This window comes from Pieris rapae, chromosome 7 (assembly GCF_905147795.1).
Source record: "Pieris rapae chromosome 7, ilPieRapa1.1, whole genome shotgun sequence".
NCBI classification, from domain to species: Eukaryota; Metazoa; Arthropoda; class Insecta; order Lepidoptera; family Pieridae; genus Pieris; species Pieris rapae.
The window spans coordinates 9,684,147-9,703,520 of record NC_059515.1 but is presented as its reverse complement, the minus strand read 5'-3'; the positions used below and the strand labels follow the sequence as shown (position 1 = coordinate 9,703,520).

Below are 19,374 nucleotides of genomic sequence, written 5' to 3'. Positions count from 1 at the left end.
TAATTAAAGAAAAATTTCAGTTACTTGCAATAAATTATATACATTATTTTTTTTAATATATTTAGATAATTACAAGGCACAAACTGCCCAAATTATTCCAGAAATAATCATAAACATAGAGGAAGAAACAATACGAGCGCTGCCCTTTAAAGTGGCCAGGATATCTAAATTATGGTTGTCAGCCCATGAAGTTACTGCTTTTGCTGCTGTCAAAGAACTTTTCGCTTTTGACACGGCTTCCTCACCACATTCCTCACAGGAAGAGAGCCAGGAATCAAACTGAAAGAAAGACAAAGTTCAGTGCTTAGGTAATGAAAGTATCTGTAATAATCTTATAATAAGGATATATATAGATATATAAGATAGAGATAGAATAGACTTTTAAATCTTTATTTGACACGTATTTTAATATTTAATTTTACAGATGTAATGTATCATGCAACTGATTCATTTCAACGATTGTATATTATTCATCGATTATGTTCTTTCTTTAGGTTAGCACATCGGCATTGAATAATCCTCAGTTATTACGAAATATCATATGTTCAAATAAAATTATATAATATTTCCCTTCGACTAGGTGAACTCAGTAACCACGGTTATTTTCAAGTCCGATTTTAGACTTTACGCAATAATAAAGGAATAAAACGATTATAGAATGTTTTATTGCTTAATTATTTAATTAAACAAAAGACTGTTATCATAATTTGACTTAAAAAAAAATTACGAAATTTTTTTTGTTTACATATAATATTGTATATACAATTATAATAGGGGCTCGCCTTATTGTGATACCAAGTGCAATCAAACAACTTAATTTATTCCATTAAAAAAATAATCGTTTAATTTTCCTAAAATTAAACGATGAAATTGAAATTAATGATTGAGGAAGTTATAACATCTTATTAGTTCTATTATTTATGAAAAGCGATTGTTCTAATTTCTCATTAACCTTGCTATTTTCACATCTACGTAATTATGAACCATACATGATTAATTTCGTTTAATTGTTTTGCCATTGAACGAAACTTCAGTGTCAACAGAATTGGCACAATTTCAATGGCTATTTCAGATGTGTTGCATTGCATTTGTTTAATAATAACGTTTCCTCTGAAGTGTGAAAACCTCTAATTTATGTAAGGATTATTGTCAGTGATCACTCATAAAAGTATATTTCTATAAATCGGAATTAAAATCCATCTGTAAGCAGGTGTTTTCTGTCATTGTTCGCGAACGTAAATACGCAATTATACAAAACTTTGCCATATTTAAACCGGCAACAACTTTCGTTAAAATATGATTTGAAATTCTACATTTTTCGTGTATTACATCGATATATCACTAAGAATATTTTAAAGTGGGAAGAATTCTAAATTTGTTACGATTAAACTGAAGAACTACTAGACCGATTTTTCTCTATTAGAATGCAAATATGTTTGAGTACAAAATTAAGATATTATGTCCAAATATGCGACGCCAGGAAAGATCAAAGATTAAATAAATCATCAAAAACATCTACAATAAATAATTACAGCTAAGGTGGCGAATTCAGACTACCTATTTTACTGAAGTAAATCAATACAACAATTTTAATATGGTATATCTTAATTAAAGCAGCCACAAAAATATTACTGTACGCCACATCAGATTATTAACAATACCACTATTTTGGAATCATTACGAATTTTAACAACGAAAGTGAAAAGGATTTAAGTGATTTGAGTATTACAGTTTATTTTGGGTTATTGGCTAAGTGCCAAATGATATTATATGAATCACCATTTTTCTGTATAGTTTTGTATTCTAGGTCATGATCACAGAAAACATGGAAAAGGCTAGTGTGTGGGATTGTTTATTATTGTAAATATCGCTTATGATATTTCAAAGAAATACGAAATGAAATAATAATAGAAAATAAACAAATACAATTTTTTCGACAAAAAACAAAACAAAACTTTAAGTTTACCTAGTTTATTAAGTTGAACAAAATTAAAATTGTTTGATTCCACCCTAACAGTGGTTATAATTCATAGGTTTACCACGAAGTAGAGAAATATTACTAACTCTTACATTTCTGTACATTTGTACAAAAAAAATCCTTTACAAATCAACTCAATAAAGTGCTAGAGTATCATAAATATTTGCCGAGTCACATCCCTTTATTGACCTTTTAGCTAATTACTCGTTGTGACCTAAATGACCAAACACATAATGAAGGGTTACGACAAACAGATTCTATTTTCATTCGAACTAATTAAAGTGTACTTTAATTTTTTTTTCATAGAGAAAGCCGCGTTGAAAATGTTTGCGTCTTAAATACGATGGTTTCTTCAAGATATTTTCTTTTACCATGGGCTTTCAGTTAAATAATAATAGTAACATAATGTACATTATAACTGCACATCTGAAAATGTTTAGAAAATGAAAAACGGCTTAGAGTAGAAAGTTGCCAATACTTTTATTATTTTTCTTTTCTACACGTTGTCGCATTCGATGGAACCACTGAGAAAAGCAGTGTCAGCCCATTCTTACAGGGGTCTCTTCTATGGCATTTCCGTTCGCTTTCACAGCATCTTACCTGAAGATCGTAAAGCGAATACCTCGAATTTTATCTTTATTTCTTGGGAACACATGAAAGGCGCTAGGTCAGTACAATATGACTGTATGATGTTGTTAAGTTAGCCCACAACGAAAGTCATAATAAATCATTGACCGACAGTTTTTGAGCGTTAGGTTCATTTTCACGTGTACCACGAGTTTTACATTTGCCGCCAATTTATAATAATGTTAATGAATGCAATAAACAACATTAGGTTACCAAAGAGTTCTAAAATTGAAATTCAAAAAAGTTTTCATTAGCAATGTTTCTAACTGGCCAGTTCTAAACATTTTCAGTGTTACCCACGTACAGCCTGAGCCAATTATGGAGTAAAGAAAAAACGTGGCGTGTCATCAAACATAGAAGACAGGTCTTCAAAGGTAATTCTGATCTAAATGGTACGCTATACTACCTAGCTTAGCTAAGGGGGTGTCGAAGGGACAAAAATGATCACTTGAATAATACATGTCTAAAAAAAAACTCGCGCGAAGTAAATGCATATCGCAGGACATATCATATATATGTATGCACGCACAAGAATCTTATAGATTCAGGGCATTCGATGGCGTACATTTGGATCACTTCTGGGAAATTCGCAAATTGAGGTTTGGGTTTAAATCACAAAAGATATAAATTGGTTTGAAGAAATTTGTGAACATTACAACTTACTAAAATAGTATAGGATATTTAATATTTGTAAACTTATACTTACAGTATCAAATTCGTTTTGTGTATGTAGAGCTGAGGCGATTGATGATAGAACTCCGTCGAATGATGGATAACTGAAAAAAAAATGTCTTGAAAACCCATACATATATATTCCTTTTTTAAAATGCAATTTAATATGTTAAGCTATAAACGATCTGAATTATGGATGATGCTGAGGGATTGAATTGAATGCGTTAGGAAAAATAATGTTGTTTAAAAAAATACATACATAGATTTCCATAGTGCTAAGTTCTTGTCCAATTCTTCAATTACTAGGGAAACCTGGCTGTGATTAGTCAGAACACTGCTTAGAGGTACAGTCAGATCTTGAGTTAGTATTGGACTGTTTTCCTCTTGCGTCGATACTAGAAAACTGTAATATATAAACTTATTTCACTACAATGCTTTAATATTAATTTTTTTAACCATTATTAATTAAAATTTGCCATTGAAGATATCTCATAAACTCAACCGTTTTGATTAGATTTTTTTAACCGTTAAGATAGGATACACAATATTTAAAAAGGATTACTTTTAATTTACGTGAAATTTATCGGAACAAAAATTAACATATTGTTACGAGCTAGGGGATCGGATAGAAAACGCCGTCGAATTATTCAAGGGTTTATTTCAATAAAATCTATGAGGAATTCGTTTACACTAATATCTTGAAATTACGCACAGAAAAACACTAATAACACACACAATGAAACACTGTCACTAATCACTTAAATCACTCAGTACTTTATCACTGGTATCACTTAATCGCACTTTTTCTCTTCGCTGTTTATCGCTTGGAATCGCATTCAAAACTGAACTGAGTGGTCGCGTTTTGGCTCGCTTATATATCCCTGGGAAGAATCTCGAACGATGTTTCCGATGTTTACGAGAACTTTCTAGGCGGGAGCGCTACTGAGTAGCGATCGCCTAATTCTAGAACGCGCGTACTTTCTATCTCTTTCGCACACTGCTACGTGCTTGTCGTACGACGTTCTAGAGTTCTCGGTCTAGCTTCGAGAAGGTTCTTAACTTTTCTCTCTTTCGCGTATCAACCAGTGCTTGTCCCACACCTAGAAAATTCGTTCTAGAATATTCCTTCATCAAAGGGGTATAACCAGGCCTGAAAACGCCTGAAAACGGGTCTGCTGAAAAGTGTACCATTCGTCTATACGTGTTCTGAAACCGACTGAAAAAATGTTTCAGCCTCCTGAAAACTACGGCAACATTACGTAAATTTCGATTTTCTAATATGTGATTGACCCTCTCCTGAAACGGTCATAAATCATATTTCAGCCTGCTGAAAAGTTCTCTAAGTAGTGTAAAAATCTAAAAACATTGCAGTTGACCCGTCTTCGTAACACTACCCTCTCCTTAGACATGCTCGTCCCGAGCATCATCACTTCTTTTCATCATTATCCTTTTCCCTCGCGACCGAGTCTGCGAATCCTTATCGCCTGCACAAGCTTTACATTTCTTGATCCAGTCTTCTACATCTTCACGATAATTAATCCAGTAAAATATTTCTTTAACCTTCCTAAGAGTCCCTTTTACTCCTAAATGTCCACTAGACAACTCAATATGACACATTTCTAGTATGTCGCGAACCTTGGATCTTGGCACCACTAACTGCAAATGATCGCCTTGAGCATTTTTCAATTTGCGACATAACACTCCATTATGTAGAACTAAACTGTCCCATTCAGCCCAGTAACTCTTAGTAGTGTTACTTGTAGATGCAACTTCACTCCATTGTGGCTTGACAGCTGAAGATTTCATCCAGTCCAGAATTGGTTTAATGTCACAATCCTCTTGCTGTTCTATCTGCATCAACCTACCACCGAAATCTGAACGAATGGTATCTGTTCTAAGCATCCTCACGTGACCATCCCTTCCGTCCTGTTTGGTGACTTTTTCACTTGGCCTTTGAGACGCATCATCTGAACTCCTTATTAGCTCTCTTTCATGGATCGATAACATATCAGAAAATTTCTTTAATTGTTCCTCTGCCTTTGATAGGTGTATTGACAAGGCTTCCTCATAGTTAGCCGGAAATGTGCGAACTGCGTTCCACTCTTGTTGCTTACTGGCCTGTCCGTCCACATCGATTACTCTACAGACGTCATAACCACAATTTGAAGAGTTGCCTTTTAAGGAGACTTCCTGTTCTCCGCACTTGAAGATCCCTTTTTCCAGATCTATCTTACATTTGTAAAACTTCATAAAGTCTAACCCGATTATACAGTCATCTACTATGTCAGCAAGAACTACCTTGTGTCTGTAAAAACGTTCACCAATCTTGAAGGTCGCGATACCTTCTCCCCGATCGGCTATGCGTTGACCCGTAGCTGTAACAAGCTGTGCAATTCCTCTAGAAGGGTTTCTAGAAAATGTCTTCAGAAGTTGGTGTCTGATTACTGTCCGTGAAGCTCCAGTATCAAGTGTCACATTACACTTAGTTCCATTGACTTCCCCGTCGATGACTAAGGTATTTCCACGTCTAGCCTTTACATCACCTCGGAAGTCTTTCTTAGGGCACGAAAACCTCATGTGCCCTACTTCCCCACAGATGTAACAGGTTGGCCCACGTTGCCCAGTAGCTCTTTCCGTGACAGCCCTAATGCGGTAAGGTCGAGGATCTTTCTGAATCGCCTCTACCTCCAACGCATGGGCTAGAGCGTCCTTCAGGTTCTTGTGGTGACCAAGGTTCACTCTCAGCCTGACTTCACGATCTCTAATTCCATCTATGAAGGTTTGCACTAATATCTTGTCTGCTACATCTGGTAAGGATGCGTAAGCTTTCCTTACCAGCTTCTCTATTTCCAGACCCCATTCTTGCAAGCTCTCATTTGGTCGCTGCATTCTCTCCCGTAATTGAGCCCTGTAGACTGGCTCTAAATGTGAGTCTCCATAACGTAACTCCAGGTCATCCAGCAGTCGCGTTAGCGTCACATCTCCTGTCATAACTTCCAACACGTCCAGGGCTTCACCTCGCAGTCCCAACATAAGGGCAGCCATAGCCTGATTATCTTTCCAACCGTTTATCTTGCATAAAGCCTCAAACTGTACCTTGTAGGCGTCCCAAGAAGAAGAACCATTAAAAGTAGGTGCTTCCAGCGTTCCAGATGATTCCACAAATCCAGACATCTTAAGGCACTGAACCTCCTTTTCTAACTTAAGCAAGCGTTTCTCCTGTTCGGAAAACCTACTGTCCAGGTTTTCAAACTTTGATATTAGAGTCTCCGTTTTCTTTGTCTGCATCTCCGCATCTGCTGCAGACACTGTCACGAACTCCTCTTGATTCTCCCTCGGAGTAACTGGCATTTTTCTATCCCACTTCTGACACCAAAATGTTACGAGCTAGGGGATCGGATAGAAAACGCCGTCGAATTATTCAAGGGTTTATTTCAATAAAATCTATGAGGAATTCGTTTACACTAATATCTTGAAATTACGCACAGAAAAACACTAATAACACACACAATGAAACACTGTCACTAATCACTTAAATCACTCAGTACTTTATCACTGGTATCACTTAATCGCACTTTTTCTCTTCGCTGTTTATCGCTTGGAATCGCATTCAAAACTGAACTGAGTGGTCGCGTTTTGGCTCGCTTATATATCCCTGGGAAGAATCTCGAACGATGTTTCCGATGTTTACGAGAACTTTCTAGGCGGGAGCGCTACTGAGTAGCGATCGCCTAATTCTAGAACGCGCGTACTTTCTATCTCTTTCGCACACTGCTACGTGCTTGTCGTACGACGTTCTAGAGTTCTCGGTCTAGCTTCGAGAAGGTTCTTAACTTTTCTCTCTTTCGCGTATCAACCAGTGCTTGTCCCACACCTAGAAAATTCGTTCTAGAATATTCCTTCATCAAAGGGGTATAACCAGGCCTGAAAACGCCTGAAAACGGGTCTGCTGAAAAGTGTACCATTCGTCTATACGTGTTCTGAAACCGACTGAAAAAATGTTTCAGCCTCCTGAAAACTACGGCAACATTACGTAAATTTCGATTTTCTAATATGTGATTGACCCTCTCCTGAAACGGTCATAAATCATATTTCAGCCTGCTGAAAAGTTCTCTAAGTAGTGTAAAAATCTAAAAACATTGCAGTTGACCCGTCTTCGTAACAATATATAATTCAACTCCATAATATCACAAACATTAAACTTTCTTATTTTGACTTCTTGTATTAATTAAAAGTATTGTTCTATTTCGATTTTGCTTTGTTGTGTAATTCTAGATATTAAATGAATTACGTAAAAATCATGGCTAACTGTATTAAATTTTAAATGGTAGTGTCGTAAAAACCCTCTTTCTATATTATCGAATAATAAGGTTTATTACTATAATGACTAGATAATGCGGAATACTGACCTAGTAGTGTAAGAAATCTATGACCTAATTATGAGCACAAATCTTAATATATATATTTCTTGTGTGCGTGTGTATGTGACTGAACTCCTCCCAAACGACTGGACCGATTTAGACGAAATTTTTTGTGTGTGTTCAAGGGGATCTGGGAATGGTTTAGATTCACAATTTTGTCCGCTGGACAATGTTTTTTTAATTAATTTTCAATTTATTAGTTGTTGTTGATTTTGGAATGTTTTACATTGGATCCGACAGACGGCGCTACCATCGCAGTGTCAAATTTTAAATAATATTCGAATTTTAATTTTAGTCTGTCCCGAAATTTAAAAAAAGTTTTGTTATCATTGTGTTATATCGTGTGTGACCATGTGCTGGATCGTTAGATATTGTCATAACATTTGAATAATAATTTTCATCAAAATGGCTTATTAAAAATTGAAATTTTGAAATTAAAGACGTGTAGACAGGACAACGTCTGTCGGATCCGCTAGTAGACTTATATAAATACGCACCTTTTTAACTTCTCTTCGTCTGTTGTACATCCCAATATTTCTCCAATGGTTCGTGCTTCATTCGCGACATTTGTAGACGCCATTCGACTCCATAAGAAATCGTAGTCTTTTCCATCTCCAAACCGCAATCCCGTACAGTAGGAGACAGAACGTAAGCTTGGCGATATTCTGCAATAAGAATTTAATGTAAAGCTTTATGGTGATAAGTATATTTCAAAAACAGGCAGCCACAGTCGACAACAATCTTTTTAGAGCACTTGGTGATAAGTAACAAAGATACTCAGAAGACGATAATTTAAAGCAGTATAAGTAGACACTTGATTGTACAATAGGGATATTATATAGAGCAGAATTAGTGTGCACTCCTTGTTAAATAGTTCATTAACAAGGGTGAATCAGAAAATATATAGTTTTTCGGTTTATTTCAGGTAACTATCAGTTTATAATGCATTGGCTACTAATTCACGAAGTGCATTGGTACTTAGTGTATTTGGCGTATACATTCAAATAAAACTTCTTCAGCTAGTGAGTGCTTTCTTGGATCACCCATGTAGGCCAAAATTCAAGGGCTCTCTGGGAGAGTCTGTCGCTGAACTAACTGTTCTTTTGTTTTTATTTATTTATACCTAGGTATATCTATAAAATTCATAAATCAGTCAATTTTTAGCAAAGAAAAATTAAAAATTTTTATGAACGAAGTAAGTCTAACATCGAACAAGTAATACAAAACTTTCGTGAATGCTTCTAATTTAGTTTGAGCAATTGTAAAAAAAAATCTATTAAGTTATTAATTTACTAATAATATTGATACTTACTCTTTACCATTTTCCTTCAGTTCTTTGTACTTCGCAGCAGCGTTATCGATACAACCTTGATGGCCGAGTTGACAAGCCAAGTCAAGGATTTGCATTCTGTTTCTAAGTGTGTCATAATCATCCATAGGATTTACATCATAGCCCAGATTCTTGATTGCACTATCAATCAATTGAAGAGAATATGCCTGCAAGAAAACATTACATATATTTTATACTTTCAAAACTCATTCATAAATTCGTATGTTCTGATTGATGTCTCGTCCAAGTTCTGAGGTTTTTAATGTGAATAAGTATTTTAAGAACTGAAGTATATTTTGAATAGGATGATTTTCAATTTTTCCTTCTTTAAACATCTGAAATATCTTATTTGCTCCATGATTAAATAAAATATATTTCAAAAGATATGGATTAAACTAACTTCTATAAATATGTTTACCATAACCTCTTAAAGAAACATATACAATACTTACATCAATTAAGGATAACGTTTCGCTTCCAATATACATATTCCTTAATTTCTTTAAACCACGAACTGCGGCGTACCAAACGGGATAACTTTTTTCTTCGTGTAAAAACTCTAGTCCCTCGTATAGCATAGTAAATTTAATTTCATCGCTGAATAGAAATGCGAACAAATCGTTTATAATCTGCAAGTATTTTTGTATTAGTCACTTTATACTACAAACACTCAACAGGTTATAAATTAGGTTTTGATCAAATTTGTTACTACATTTAAAGACTCGCTGTTTCATTCTAAAATAATTCAAGATATTATTATTTAATTTCGGTTTATGCTTCATTTTGGTAAACAAACCGTTTGTAGCCACAACTTTATCTATATTAATTTATACGTAGTAGTGTAGTAGTTAGTGCAGCGTCCCCGTGAAAATTGTAATATAGTTGTGTATAAAATGTATATTAGTTGACTTATTACACTATTCAAATAGCTTTCAGTGTGTTTATTCAGCATGATTTAGGATGAAACATGATTGAAAATATACAAAGCTGTGCCAATTTGCCCTGCAATTTTTACTAGGCGCGATTTATTCACTCCAATAAAATTTTCTTTATAATCAGAATTGAAATTTACAATATCTAATGTAGGCCTTATATATGTATATTAGAGCTTATAGCAATATAGAAAAATAAATTATGTTTTAGAGAGTTTTTGAGTTTGATCTTACATGGAATGTCAAAATTCGATAATCTTCGAAAAATGCGATTATTATAACTAAAGGTTGAAGCAATATCTTAATATATTACCTTAGCTCTGTTTAAATAGTGAATTTCTTCCCTTTTAGTTCCTCTCAATGCCTTGAATATTAATTGCCAAGTGTGATCATCATATGACACTCTATAAAAACCTGAAAGTATATGGCTGAATCAGAAAATTAAATCTTATATATTTCGACCTATCCGTAGAACAGAGTTCCATCTGCAGGATTGATAGTTTTCAGTAGAGGCTAGAGAAGTTGTTGACTTGTGTAATTCTTAAACAGTGAGACTTGAGATTTTGATTTTTTGGTATGATATGACAACACCCCAGCCTAGTTAAATGCTATGTAGTGTATATTTCTTATCCTCTTATTTACCGAGATAGTGAGTTTTATATAAACATAGGACGTTTTATGGCGGAAGAGCGGGTGCCCGTAGTAAACATTGTACGTTTTTTTACGGAGATGTATGAATTAAGTGACGTTCTATATTAACAAGGGTATTTTTTTTTGGAATTACCCATCCCTTAGGAGTCCTATGTAAATAAACATCTTAAATTTTTTAAACATAATGTTCGCCATATGATCCCATGTAACTAAATAAAAATTAAGAATATTATTAAAAATAGTTTATTAGTTATAAAATCTTAAAATAGATATGTTAACTATTAGAAGGCACCACTTTGAACATAGTCTAAAACTACAGATAGGTACATAGAATAGGAAAATTACAGGAGACGCGTATGGAGAAATTTAAACTTCGCATTAGTTATATAATCAACAATATTATGTTCAAACAAACATACTTAATAACAATAAAATTTTACAATAAATAAAAATAAATAAATAAATATAGCTAAGACTATTTTTTTGGCGCAAAAGTTAAAACTTAAATAGCATTTCGTATCACAGACACTGTCCCTTTCATTTTGAGTGTGTCCTTTCTGAAAGAAGCAGTGTATTATGCATTTATTGAACTTTTCTGCTGCGTAAACGTACATTGAAAATACAAAGCGGTTACGATTTTGGCCAGCATTGTCAATTGTCTGACCAATAGCGAAACTCTTTGACCCACGGTCAACATTAGCCTGAATAAAATCTAAGAGACAACTCCTGATCTCGTTTGAGCCACGTTTTGCCACAGATTCATCCCAAATATAGCAAACGGCCTCCCTTTTACCCATGCCAAAAACTGTGAAGTTAAATGAAGAAAACTTTCTGTTATAGTAAAATAAGTTTATATTGCCATGAGGACGCTGCAATACATTTTAAAAATCAAACACAGCAGCAACCATGTTTCCATTTGACTCCTCAGCGTCTTTCTTATCTTGGCCTTTTAAGTTACTTTCGATCTTCTTATTAGTCTGGTGCTGTTGAAAAGTTTCTTTTTCTTGGTCTGTTGGATTATTTTTCAATCGAAAAACGTGACATTCGTCGCACTAATCCCTTTTGGAAATATGAAAAGCTAGATTGAAGTTTAAGTTGACAATGTCACGATATTGGCGTTTCTTTGTAGCCTTAGAGATGTATTTCTCGGGTTCGAACCATTCAAGATACAATTTGAACATTTTGGCGATACTTGTCTCCTTGTAGGTAGAGCTTTTGGCTATTCTTGCGTATTCGATACGATGGACGATGGACTGGGACATTTGTCCCAGTTGCTTAATTAAAAAAGTTGATGAATCGCTTGCATGTGACCATGTTCGGGCAAATGCCTACAATGCAAATGCGACCATGGTCACAAACACTTTGTTTCATTGCGTCATCTATAACAATCTTATGATTATCGTGGCGACTCCGTCTTTCCTCTTCTAAAATAGCACTTTCATCGTACTTCTTCCATGCATTTTTTTATCTCATATTTATCTCGGCAAGAATAAGCAATGTTTGGCATACTTCGATTTCTCGCAGTAAGATTCGCTAGAACCTGTGATCAGCGACAGATAATAGTTAAAAGTATGCTTTCTATTACTAGGAGTGTCTTGACTCAGGCATCTTTTCTTCTTCATTTTATCGGAATATTTGATGATGAAATTCCACTGCTTGATATCCCAGTTGGCAAAATTTTGTGAAACATTCCAACCGCTGTTGTTGAGATATTTTATTAGGACATTTGTAACGGTATACCTGACGGCCACATCGTTTTTTCGTCTACGGCTTTTCCTTTTATCGTGACATATTTCTTACCTAAGTTCTTAAGGCATTTGCGTTTAAGGTCTGTCCATTCTTTTGGGCACCTCTTACGTTTTCTAGTCGTTTTAGGATTCACGGTGGGATAGCTTACGTGCGAAGAAGGTGAATTCGTGGTGCTAAAAGACGACGAAGAAATTACAGATAATAAGTCTGCATTATTAGGGCATAATGAGCTATCGCAAATCGAATGAATATAAGTAGGAGATGGCATAGAAGTTGGCAGTTCTCGAAACTAGAAGGCACTTGCAAAGAAAATGTGCTAGGTTGATTTCTGTAAGCATCTTTGGCAGACGGATCAGACACATTGGATATGAAGCTATCACAAGTAATATCTTCGGTCAGGTAATATCTTCATGCAGAACTTCTTCCCATATATCAGCTAGTTCTTGACTGATTTTTTTTTTCACCGGAGGGCAAAGGTGAGCTCTGTTGTCTAATGTCGTTGTCATCAGCGTTCAGAGCTGTAGTATAAAAAATACTGTATAGTATTATTATAGCTATTCATAAAACATTATAAATAAATTAAGTTAACAGACCGTAAATAAAAAATCGTTATAATATTATTTATAACGATTTTTTTAAATGAACAACGTCCTAACTGATGACATTATCCCAGTAACAACGTCCTATCTTAATATCAAACCAAGAAATCATATTACAGATTACGTAGAAAAACGTCTTAAATTCATATGATACGCTTAAAATACCAAAAATGTTCATATAAAATCGTCCTTATGTTTCATAAGACTTCTACTTTTTACTATTTATTATTATAGAAAAAATGAATACTCTGTGACTTAGCATTATGTCAATTGCTTTTTCGCATGATTTTCGCACTACAAATGCTTTTCTATACCTCTCCGGCAAGAAACGTCCTATATTAAAATCAATCACCCACAATGCTTTAATGAGTCAAAAATGCAATATTAAAGCAATACAGATATGATGTTTGTTAATATAAGAATTTATTAGTGTGTATCGCGAAATAATACAGCTGAAATCGTCAATATACCAGTAATTACACTTTTTTTCGAAAATTTGAAAATGGTGCACTAAGTTCCGGCCTTTCTGCATCAGTTTTTTGTAGCATATCTAATATTTTCTTTGAACGTGACATCTTTAAAAATATGTGTTTACATGCAAAGCAGTTAATTTATTTTGTACATCAAAACAAAAAAAAATCTGAGCGCATAACACAAATACACCCTCTCTCCACCGAACAATGGCCGGAGTGACAAGTGGACGGGGCGTCTGCGCAGCCGTCGCTTACCGCGTGCCGTCGCTTGATCACGTCGTGCGTTTTTATACGGAATTAATGTCAGATAGTACGTTATTCGATTCTATATCTCCGAAACTAAACAAGATACGAAAATTTTAAAAACGCACGTCTGTAGAGTTCGTATTCCTTATCTCGTTTAGCTATTAAACTCATTTTTGCTCAATGATCACATCGGACTCTGTTCTACGGATAGGTCGATTTAATCATTTGAGTCCCAAAACCAACATATGACCATATTACAATACACATTGTTTTTTTGTTTTAAAGATTAAATTAAATAAGAATACCAAATTCTAAAATCAATTAAGACATTTAAAAAATCACCTGTTTCTTGAATATTAAAAATAATCCAAGTGTCTTCTGTAAGATTTACCGAGAGTTCATATGTTTCACCATCCATAATGAAACTCGGTTTTGTGTTATCAAAGTTTGGAGCATTGCTTGTTGTGTATGTGATTGGTATTTTGTATACCTCATCTGATGATTTAGTAGGGTCGATGTAAAATCGTTTCTGTAACGTATTGTCCATTAAATCAATTCTTGTGATAATTATTTATTAGTGAAACTTCTTTAGGTGCATGAGGGTAAATTTTTACGTATCAAACGTCACATAGATGTGCAGCGGTTTTGCCGAAAAAAAACAAGCAATTGAGACTGATTGAGAGAGAGAGAGAGTGAGAAAGGGATATAGATATATAATGCACGCTATTGGTTGACGTATTCGTTTAGTAGTTAGATATTACAATTTTAATGGCCGTTCTGTTGCATAACGTCTTGTGCTATAAACACAGATTTTTATTTATTTATATTATCATTAGCGAGTATACTATGTGAATTTAGATATACAAAACATGTAATGATTATATGCTGGTACATCATATTGGGGCTTTAACCTTAATAATATGTAATTAATTTACAAATAGTTAAATAAGTTAAATGTGAATAAGATAATCCAACAAATGTTGTGAAGATTGCCCATCGTGATTTATGAATCCAAATTATATTTTAAAACAAAGTGTATTTTTATATGCATTTATCGCATCTGTATAGTAATTTTCTTGTATAGAATTACATGATGTAAATTCGTAACATGTTATAATGAGACGAAAGTGCTTACCTGTTTAAGTTTCACTAATGAGTTAGCATGGTCAACTTCAACGTGTAATACAGGGTGTCCTGCTTGAGATACCCAAGAACTCATAACAGAAGTCAAATCATATCCTGGATAACTAGAAAGCGCGTTGAAAGTAGCAACTCCTTCTTCTAAACCAGCGTATAAATTTTCTGGATAACTGGGTTGCAATTGGCTAAAAATATACAAAATTGACTTTTTTTTAATCATTTATTCATGTAGGTAACATAATGTACACTTATGAACGTCAAAGAGAGAAATATACATTAAATGCTTCTAATATTACATTTAGGGCCTGTTTCACAATGTCCGGATAAGTTCCAAATAAGCTATTTGTTACTTATTTGTTGGATAAACAGTATTTTTGCGTTTCACGACTGTCAGATAGCGCTATTTGTCATGAAATGCCAAGTATCTTATTTGGAACTGTTAACTTTCGAATAATTTATGTGTTGCACAGCTATTTGGCACTTTATCCATACATTGTGAAACAGGCCCTTACAGTTCTCAAATCAAGGGCGCGACTATCACTGCTATGCATTGTATTATGTTTTGAAATTTTACTTGAGAAGAGAGATTTTAAAACATTATTTATTAATTAATCTATCAACATACAACACCTTACTTATAACATCTAACATATTACTTTCGTTCGGTATATTAAACATAATAATGTAAATTATAATATTTTAAAGTTAGACTTACTTGGCATCTAAATATGTATGAAGTCCAAACTTAAACGCATCATTACCCATAAAGTGATGAATCATGCGAATTATAGAGCCAGCTTTTTGGTATGTAATCGTACCAAAATGGCCGCTGATTTCTTCAGGTGAATTAACGTCATTATTGGATATCGGAACAGCATCTGATTTTTCATCAGCATCGTAGGCCGCATATACGGAGCCTATAACCAGTTGATCAGCAGCTCCGACATTTGGCTCAATCTAAATGTATCCATCATTTGATATTTAATTATTAAAACTTGAGAAGCGTTGAAAATATTAAGTTACTATTCAATAAATTGCAAGGTAATTACTATTAAGGTTAGGAATCTTAATTTTTTGATTGACTTTGAATTAAAGTAAAAATTTTGTTATTAAGGAATTATTATAATTTATTTTCCTTAATAGATAATTTTTTAATTTTATATAAGTAAAAAAAAAATTTATTGTTATGATAGTGATTTTCTTCACACAATACATTGAATAATCTTTTCTTTTGTTTGGTATTATAAGTTTTGCTAAATAGTGTACATTGTTTTTATGTGCAATAAAATGTAAGTTGATTGCACAAATATATAAACGAAAATAAATAGTAAGCAAAATATAATGTTGGTTTCATTTCTATTTATATGTTAATTATAACATGCAAAGGAAAATTAAATAACTACGGCATCAATGTTGCTTATTTTCACTATCACGCAAACCGTTCACGCGTAATATTGAGATCTATCAATGTAGATTATCCCAATATTACGATATTGCTATATCATATATAGAATGTGAATCGCAAAATATGTTGCTAAGAGCAAATCTCGAATACCAGTTTTTTATTTATTCTGAATGAATGAATAATTTAATCTGAGCAATTGTTTATGGACAAAAAATTAAATTAGTTTTATTTGTACTCAGGTTATTCTTGCGTAAAAGCGATCTGTCTCTATGAGATAGTAATATCAATCACATGTTAAATGTAAAAAGGGAGGCTAAGTGAAAGACATTAAGGCGAAACAAAGTTCGCGGCGGCACCTAGTTTAATAATATTAAACTGCGTTGACTTATATCTAAGTATTTCTATCTACTCAGTAAAACTAACGCAAATCTCAGATACAAAGTAGTATAATAAACCAACACGATGATTATTTACTGTTTGTACTTACTAAAGAAGTCATATAATCTTGAAAGTAGTTAGCAAATCCCTCGTTAAGCCAAGTGTCACTCCACCAATGACAAGTGACCAGATTTCCAAACCACATATGCGTAGTTTCATGTGCAACAATTTGTGCCACTCTATATTTGTAGTACGGGCTTGAATCTTCCGGAACGTATAACAATAGAGACTCTCTATAAAAAAATTATAATCATTTCCATTTCTATAATTCCTTTTGTTATATTCACACACACACAAGCGCATACATCTATCCTGACCCAACTTCGCACCCATGCCGACAACGAATTATATCATATTTCAGTCATACAATGCGCAGAGGCGATGGATGAGAACTTGGAGAAAATGATTTTGGTTAGTGGAACTAGATATGAACCAGAGATGGATAGATGGATGGACGAGCAAGTGAAATACCCAATAATCTTTCAAACTATACAACGTCGTAAAAGAGGCCCTGGAAACAGATGTAAACAGTCCTTTCCAGTGCTTCCTTGCTGATCGTGACGAACAGACATGATTTAACGATTGTAGAGAGAGATTATATACACTTACCTGTATTTCACAAGTCCCCAATTTTCCATAGCTCCAGATTGAAAATCTACAAGAGCAACGTGGTCCAATTTTAAATTACTGTCCACGGAGTAGTAATCGATCCCAAAGTAATCACCGAGAGCGTCTACAACTCTTTGCCCGAAATCAACGGCGTATTCTGTCTGATTGATTGCTTCTGGTCGAGTGTATACGCCAAACTCATTGTCACCATTTTTAATTGTTGTAACACTTTCAAATTCTGATATAAGAAATGCTACCAGGTAAGTAGACATTCTTGGTGTTGGGTAAAATATTTCTCTTACATAGCCATTTGCCCTATAATAATAATGTGTAATAATTTTTAATCAAAATGAATATGTTATAGTATAATGTATTTTGAAAATGTATGTCTTACAGTGGCACAGAACTCTGTATTTTAGTGTTAGTCAAACTTGGTTTAAAGCTCTCCGGTCTATCTATTATAAGTGTGAATATAGCTTTTAATCCGGGCTCATCAAAACAAGGGAAGGCTTTCCGTGCATCTGTTGATTCAAATTGAGTTGCTCCTAGCCATCTACAAACATAAATTAATATAATTGTTTCTTTGTTAGCATTCTTATGTACTTAAGGATTGTTCTTCATCCTAAATACATATCAGTTAGTAGATAAAACGGTACTTATCATTGACAACCATATGGCATTTTCTTATTTCTTTATCGGATTTGAAATTCATTTGGAAACAGAAATAGATAATCGAGGAGGTACTTACTTTTTTACTCCACCTTGATAATAATGATTCAAGTAAAATCCATTAAGATCTTTCCTTATTGGACCATTGTAATCGATACTTAGTTCATACTCATATCCAGCAATAAGATCCGATTCCAAATTTATGTAAGCAAAACCATATTTTTTGTCAAATTCTAATGGATTCGCTTCATTTAATTTAACTGATACTGATCCACTACTTATATTGATATCAGATGCATTAAAATTCAAATCTACTGAATGAATTTTTATTCTGTTAATGTTAGATTCTGTTGTGAATTTTATAATAACTTCTCCGTCAAATGTAAAGGCTCTGTCGTCACCCGTATCAAAGTACGGAGTTATAGCAATAGAGTAAGATGATGGTACAATGCTTGTATTAAGACGATAATTTGTATCACTTCTAGCTACTGCAAAAAGCAGGCTACACAGAGTCAATATCAACATTTGACGAATCATTTCTGAAAATATTTGCACGTTAAAAAATAATTACTAAGAATATAATAGACTAGCTGACCTGGCAAACGTCGTCTTGCCAAACTACTACCTTTAACTCAGCGCCATCTGTTAGAATTGTATCAAATAATAAACAAATGTTAATGTTATCGTAATTTTAGTAAGGATGCCTATTTTTTTGAAAATGAAATATAGCCTATGTCACTCAGGAATGATGTAGCTTTCCAACAGTGAAAGAATTTTTCAAATCTGCCAAGTAGTTTCGGAGCCTATTCAATTCATACAAACAAACAAACAAAAAATCAAACCTTTCCTCTTTATAATATTAGTATAGAAAAGTAAATAAATATACTCAAAACCATCAGTTTTAAACATATTTGTATTGCGATAAACTGTAAAAAATCGGATTTAGTCTATTTTTGTCTGAACACTAAGACCGTTAATGAAAATTACCTTAGTTTAAGCTATTCATTAATATTTTATAAAATTAAGTCAACATAATATTATTTATTAGCCATAACTATTGTATAGCCTAGATTGTAATTCATGTAAACTCGTCTCTTTTTTTGCACTGTATGAAAAATATAACAGGGCAAACGGGCAGGAGGCTTATTTGATGTTAAATGATACCGCCCATGGTCACTTAAATGGCCAGAAGGCTCGCAAGTGCGCTGCCGACTTTTCAATAATTGTCGAGATTAAAACTGCAATTTTTTTCCAGAAACAGTAGTTTAGTATTTAGAAATTCTTACCTCCGTGTCTTCATCGACAGTTAAATATTGAAACTGTGCTGTATCAGACGTTAAAGATAACGTTCATCTTGGATACCTTATCAATTGTCGTTGATAATACATGTCAAGTATCTTGATTATTTATTGTTTACAGTAGATTTCACTTCCAA

At 33.7% G+C, this 19,374-nt stretch overlaps 1 protein-coding gene across 1 annotated transcript; it reads right to left on the bottom strand.

Moving 5' to 3' along the window:
* On the bottom strand, nt 1-19,309 carry LOC111000480 (membrane alanyl aminopeptidase). The gene is made up of 15 exons (XM_022269925.2): nt 19,226-19,309; nt 18,019-18,478; nt 17,665-17,823; nt 17,271-17,585; nt 16,711-16,894; nt 15,534-15,775; nt 14,814-15,003; nt 14,021-14,207; nt 10,274-10,374; nt 9,481-9,657; nt 9,011-9,195; nt 8,196-8,363; nt 3,537-3,680; nt 3,312-3,381; nt 1-279 (listed from the first exon to the last, which is right to left on the bottom strand). The coding sequence occupies exons 2-15, from the start codon at nt 18,474-18,476 to the stop codon at nt 70-72; spliced, it is 2,790 nt and encodes a 929-aa protein (XP_022125617.2). The 5' UTR covers nt 18,477-18,478; nt 19,226-19,309; the 3' UTR covers nt 1-69.
* Between the last annotated feature and the right edge of the window lie 65 nt (nt 19,310-19,374).

Coding starts and splice junctions, on each gene's coding strand:
- LOC111000480 (XM_022269925.2), bottom strand. CDS start 18,476: ATGATTCGTCAAATGTTGATATTGACTCTGTGTAGCCTGCTTTTTGCA. Junction 15,004..15,533: donor CATACATATTTAGATGCCAA/GTAAGTCTAACT, acceptor GTATATTTTTAG/CCAATTGCAACCCAGTTATC. Junction 8,364..9,010: donor CTGAAGGAAAATGGTAAAGA/GTAAGTATCAAT, acceptor TTCTTATTGCAG/AATATCGCCAAGCTTACGTT.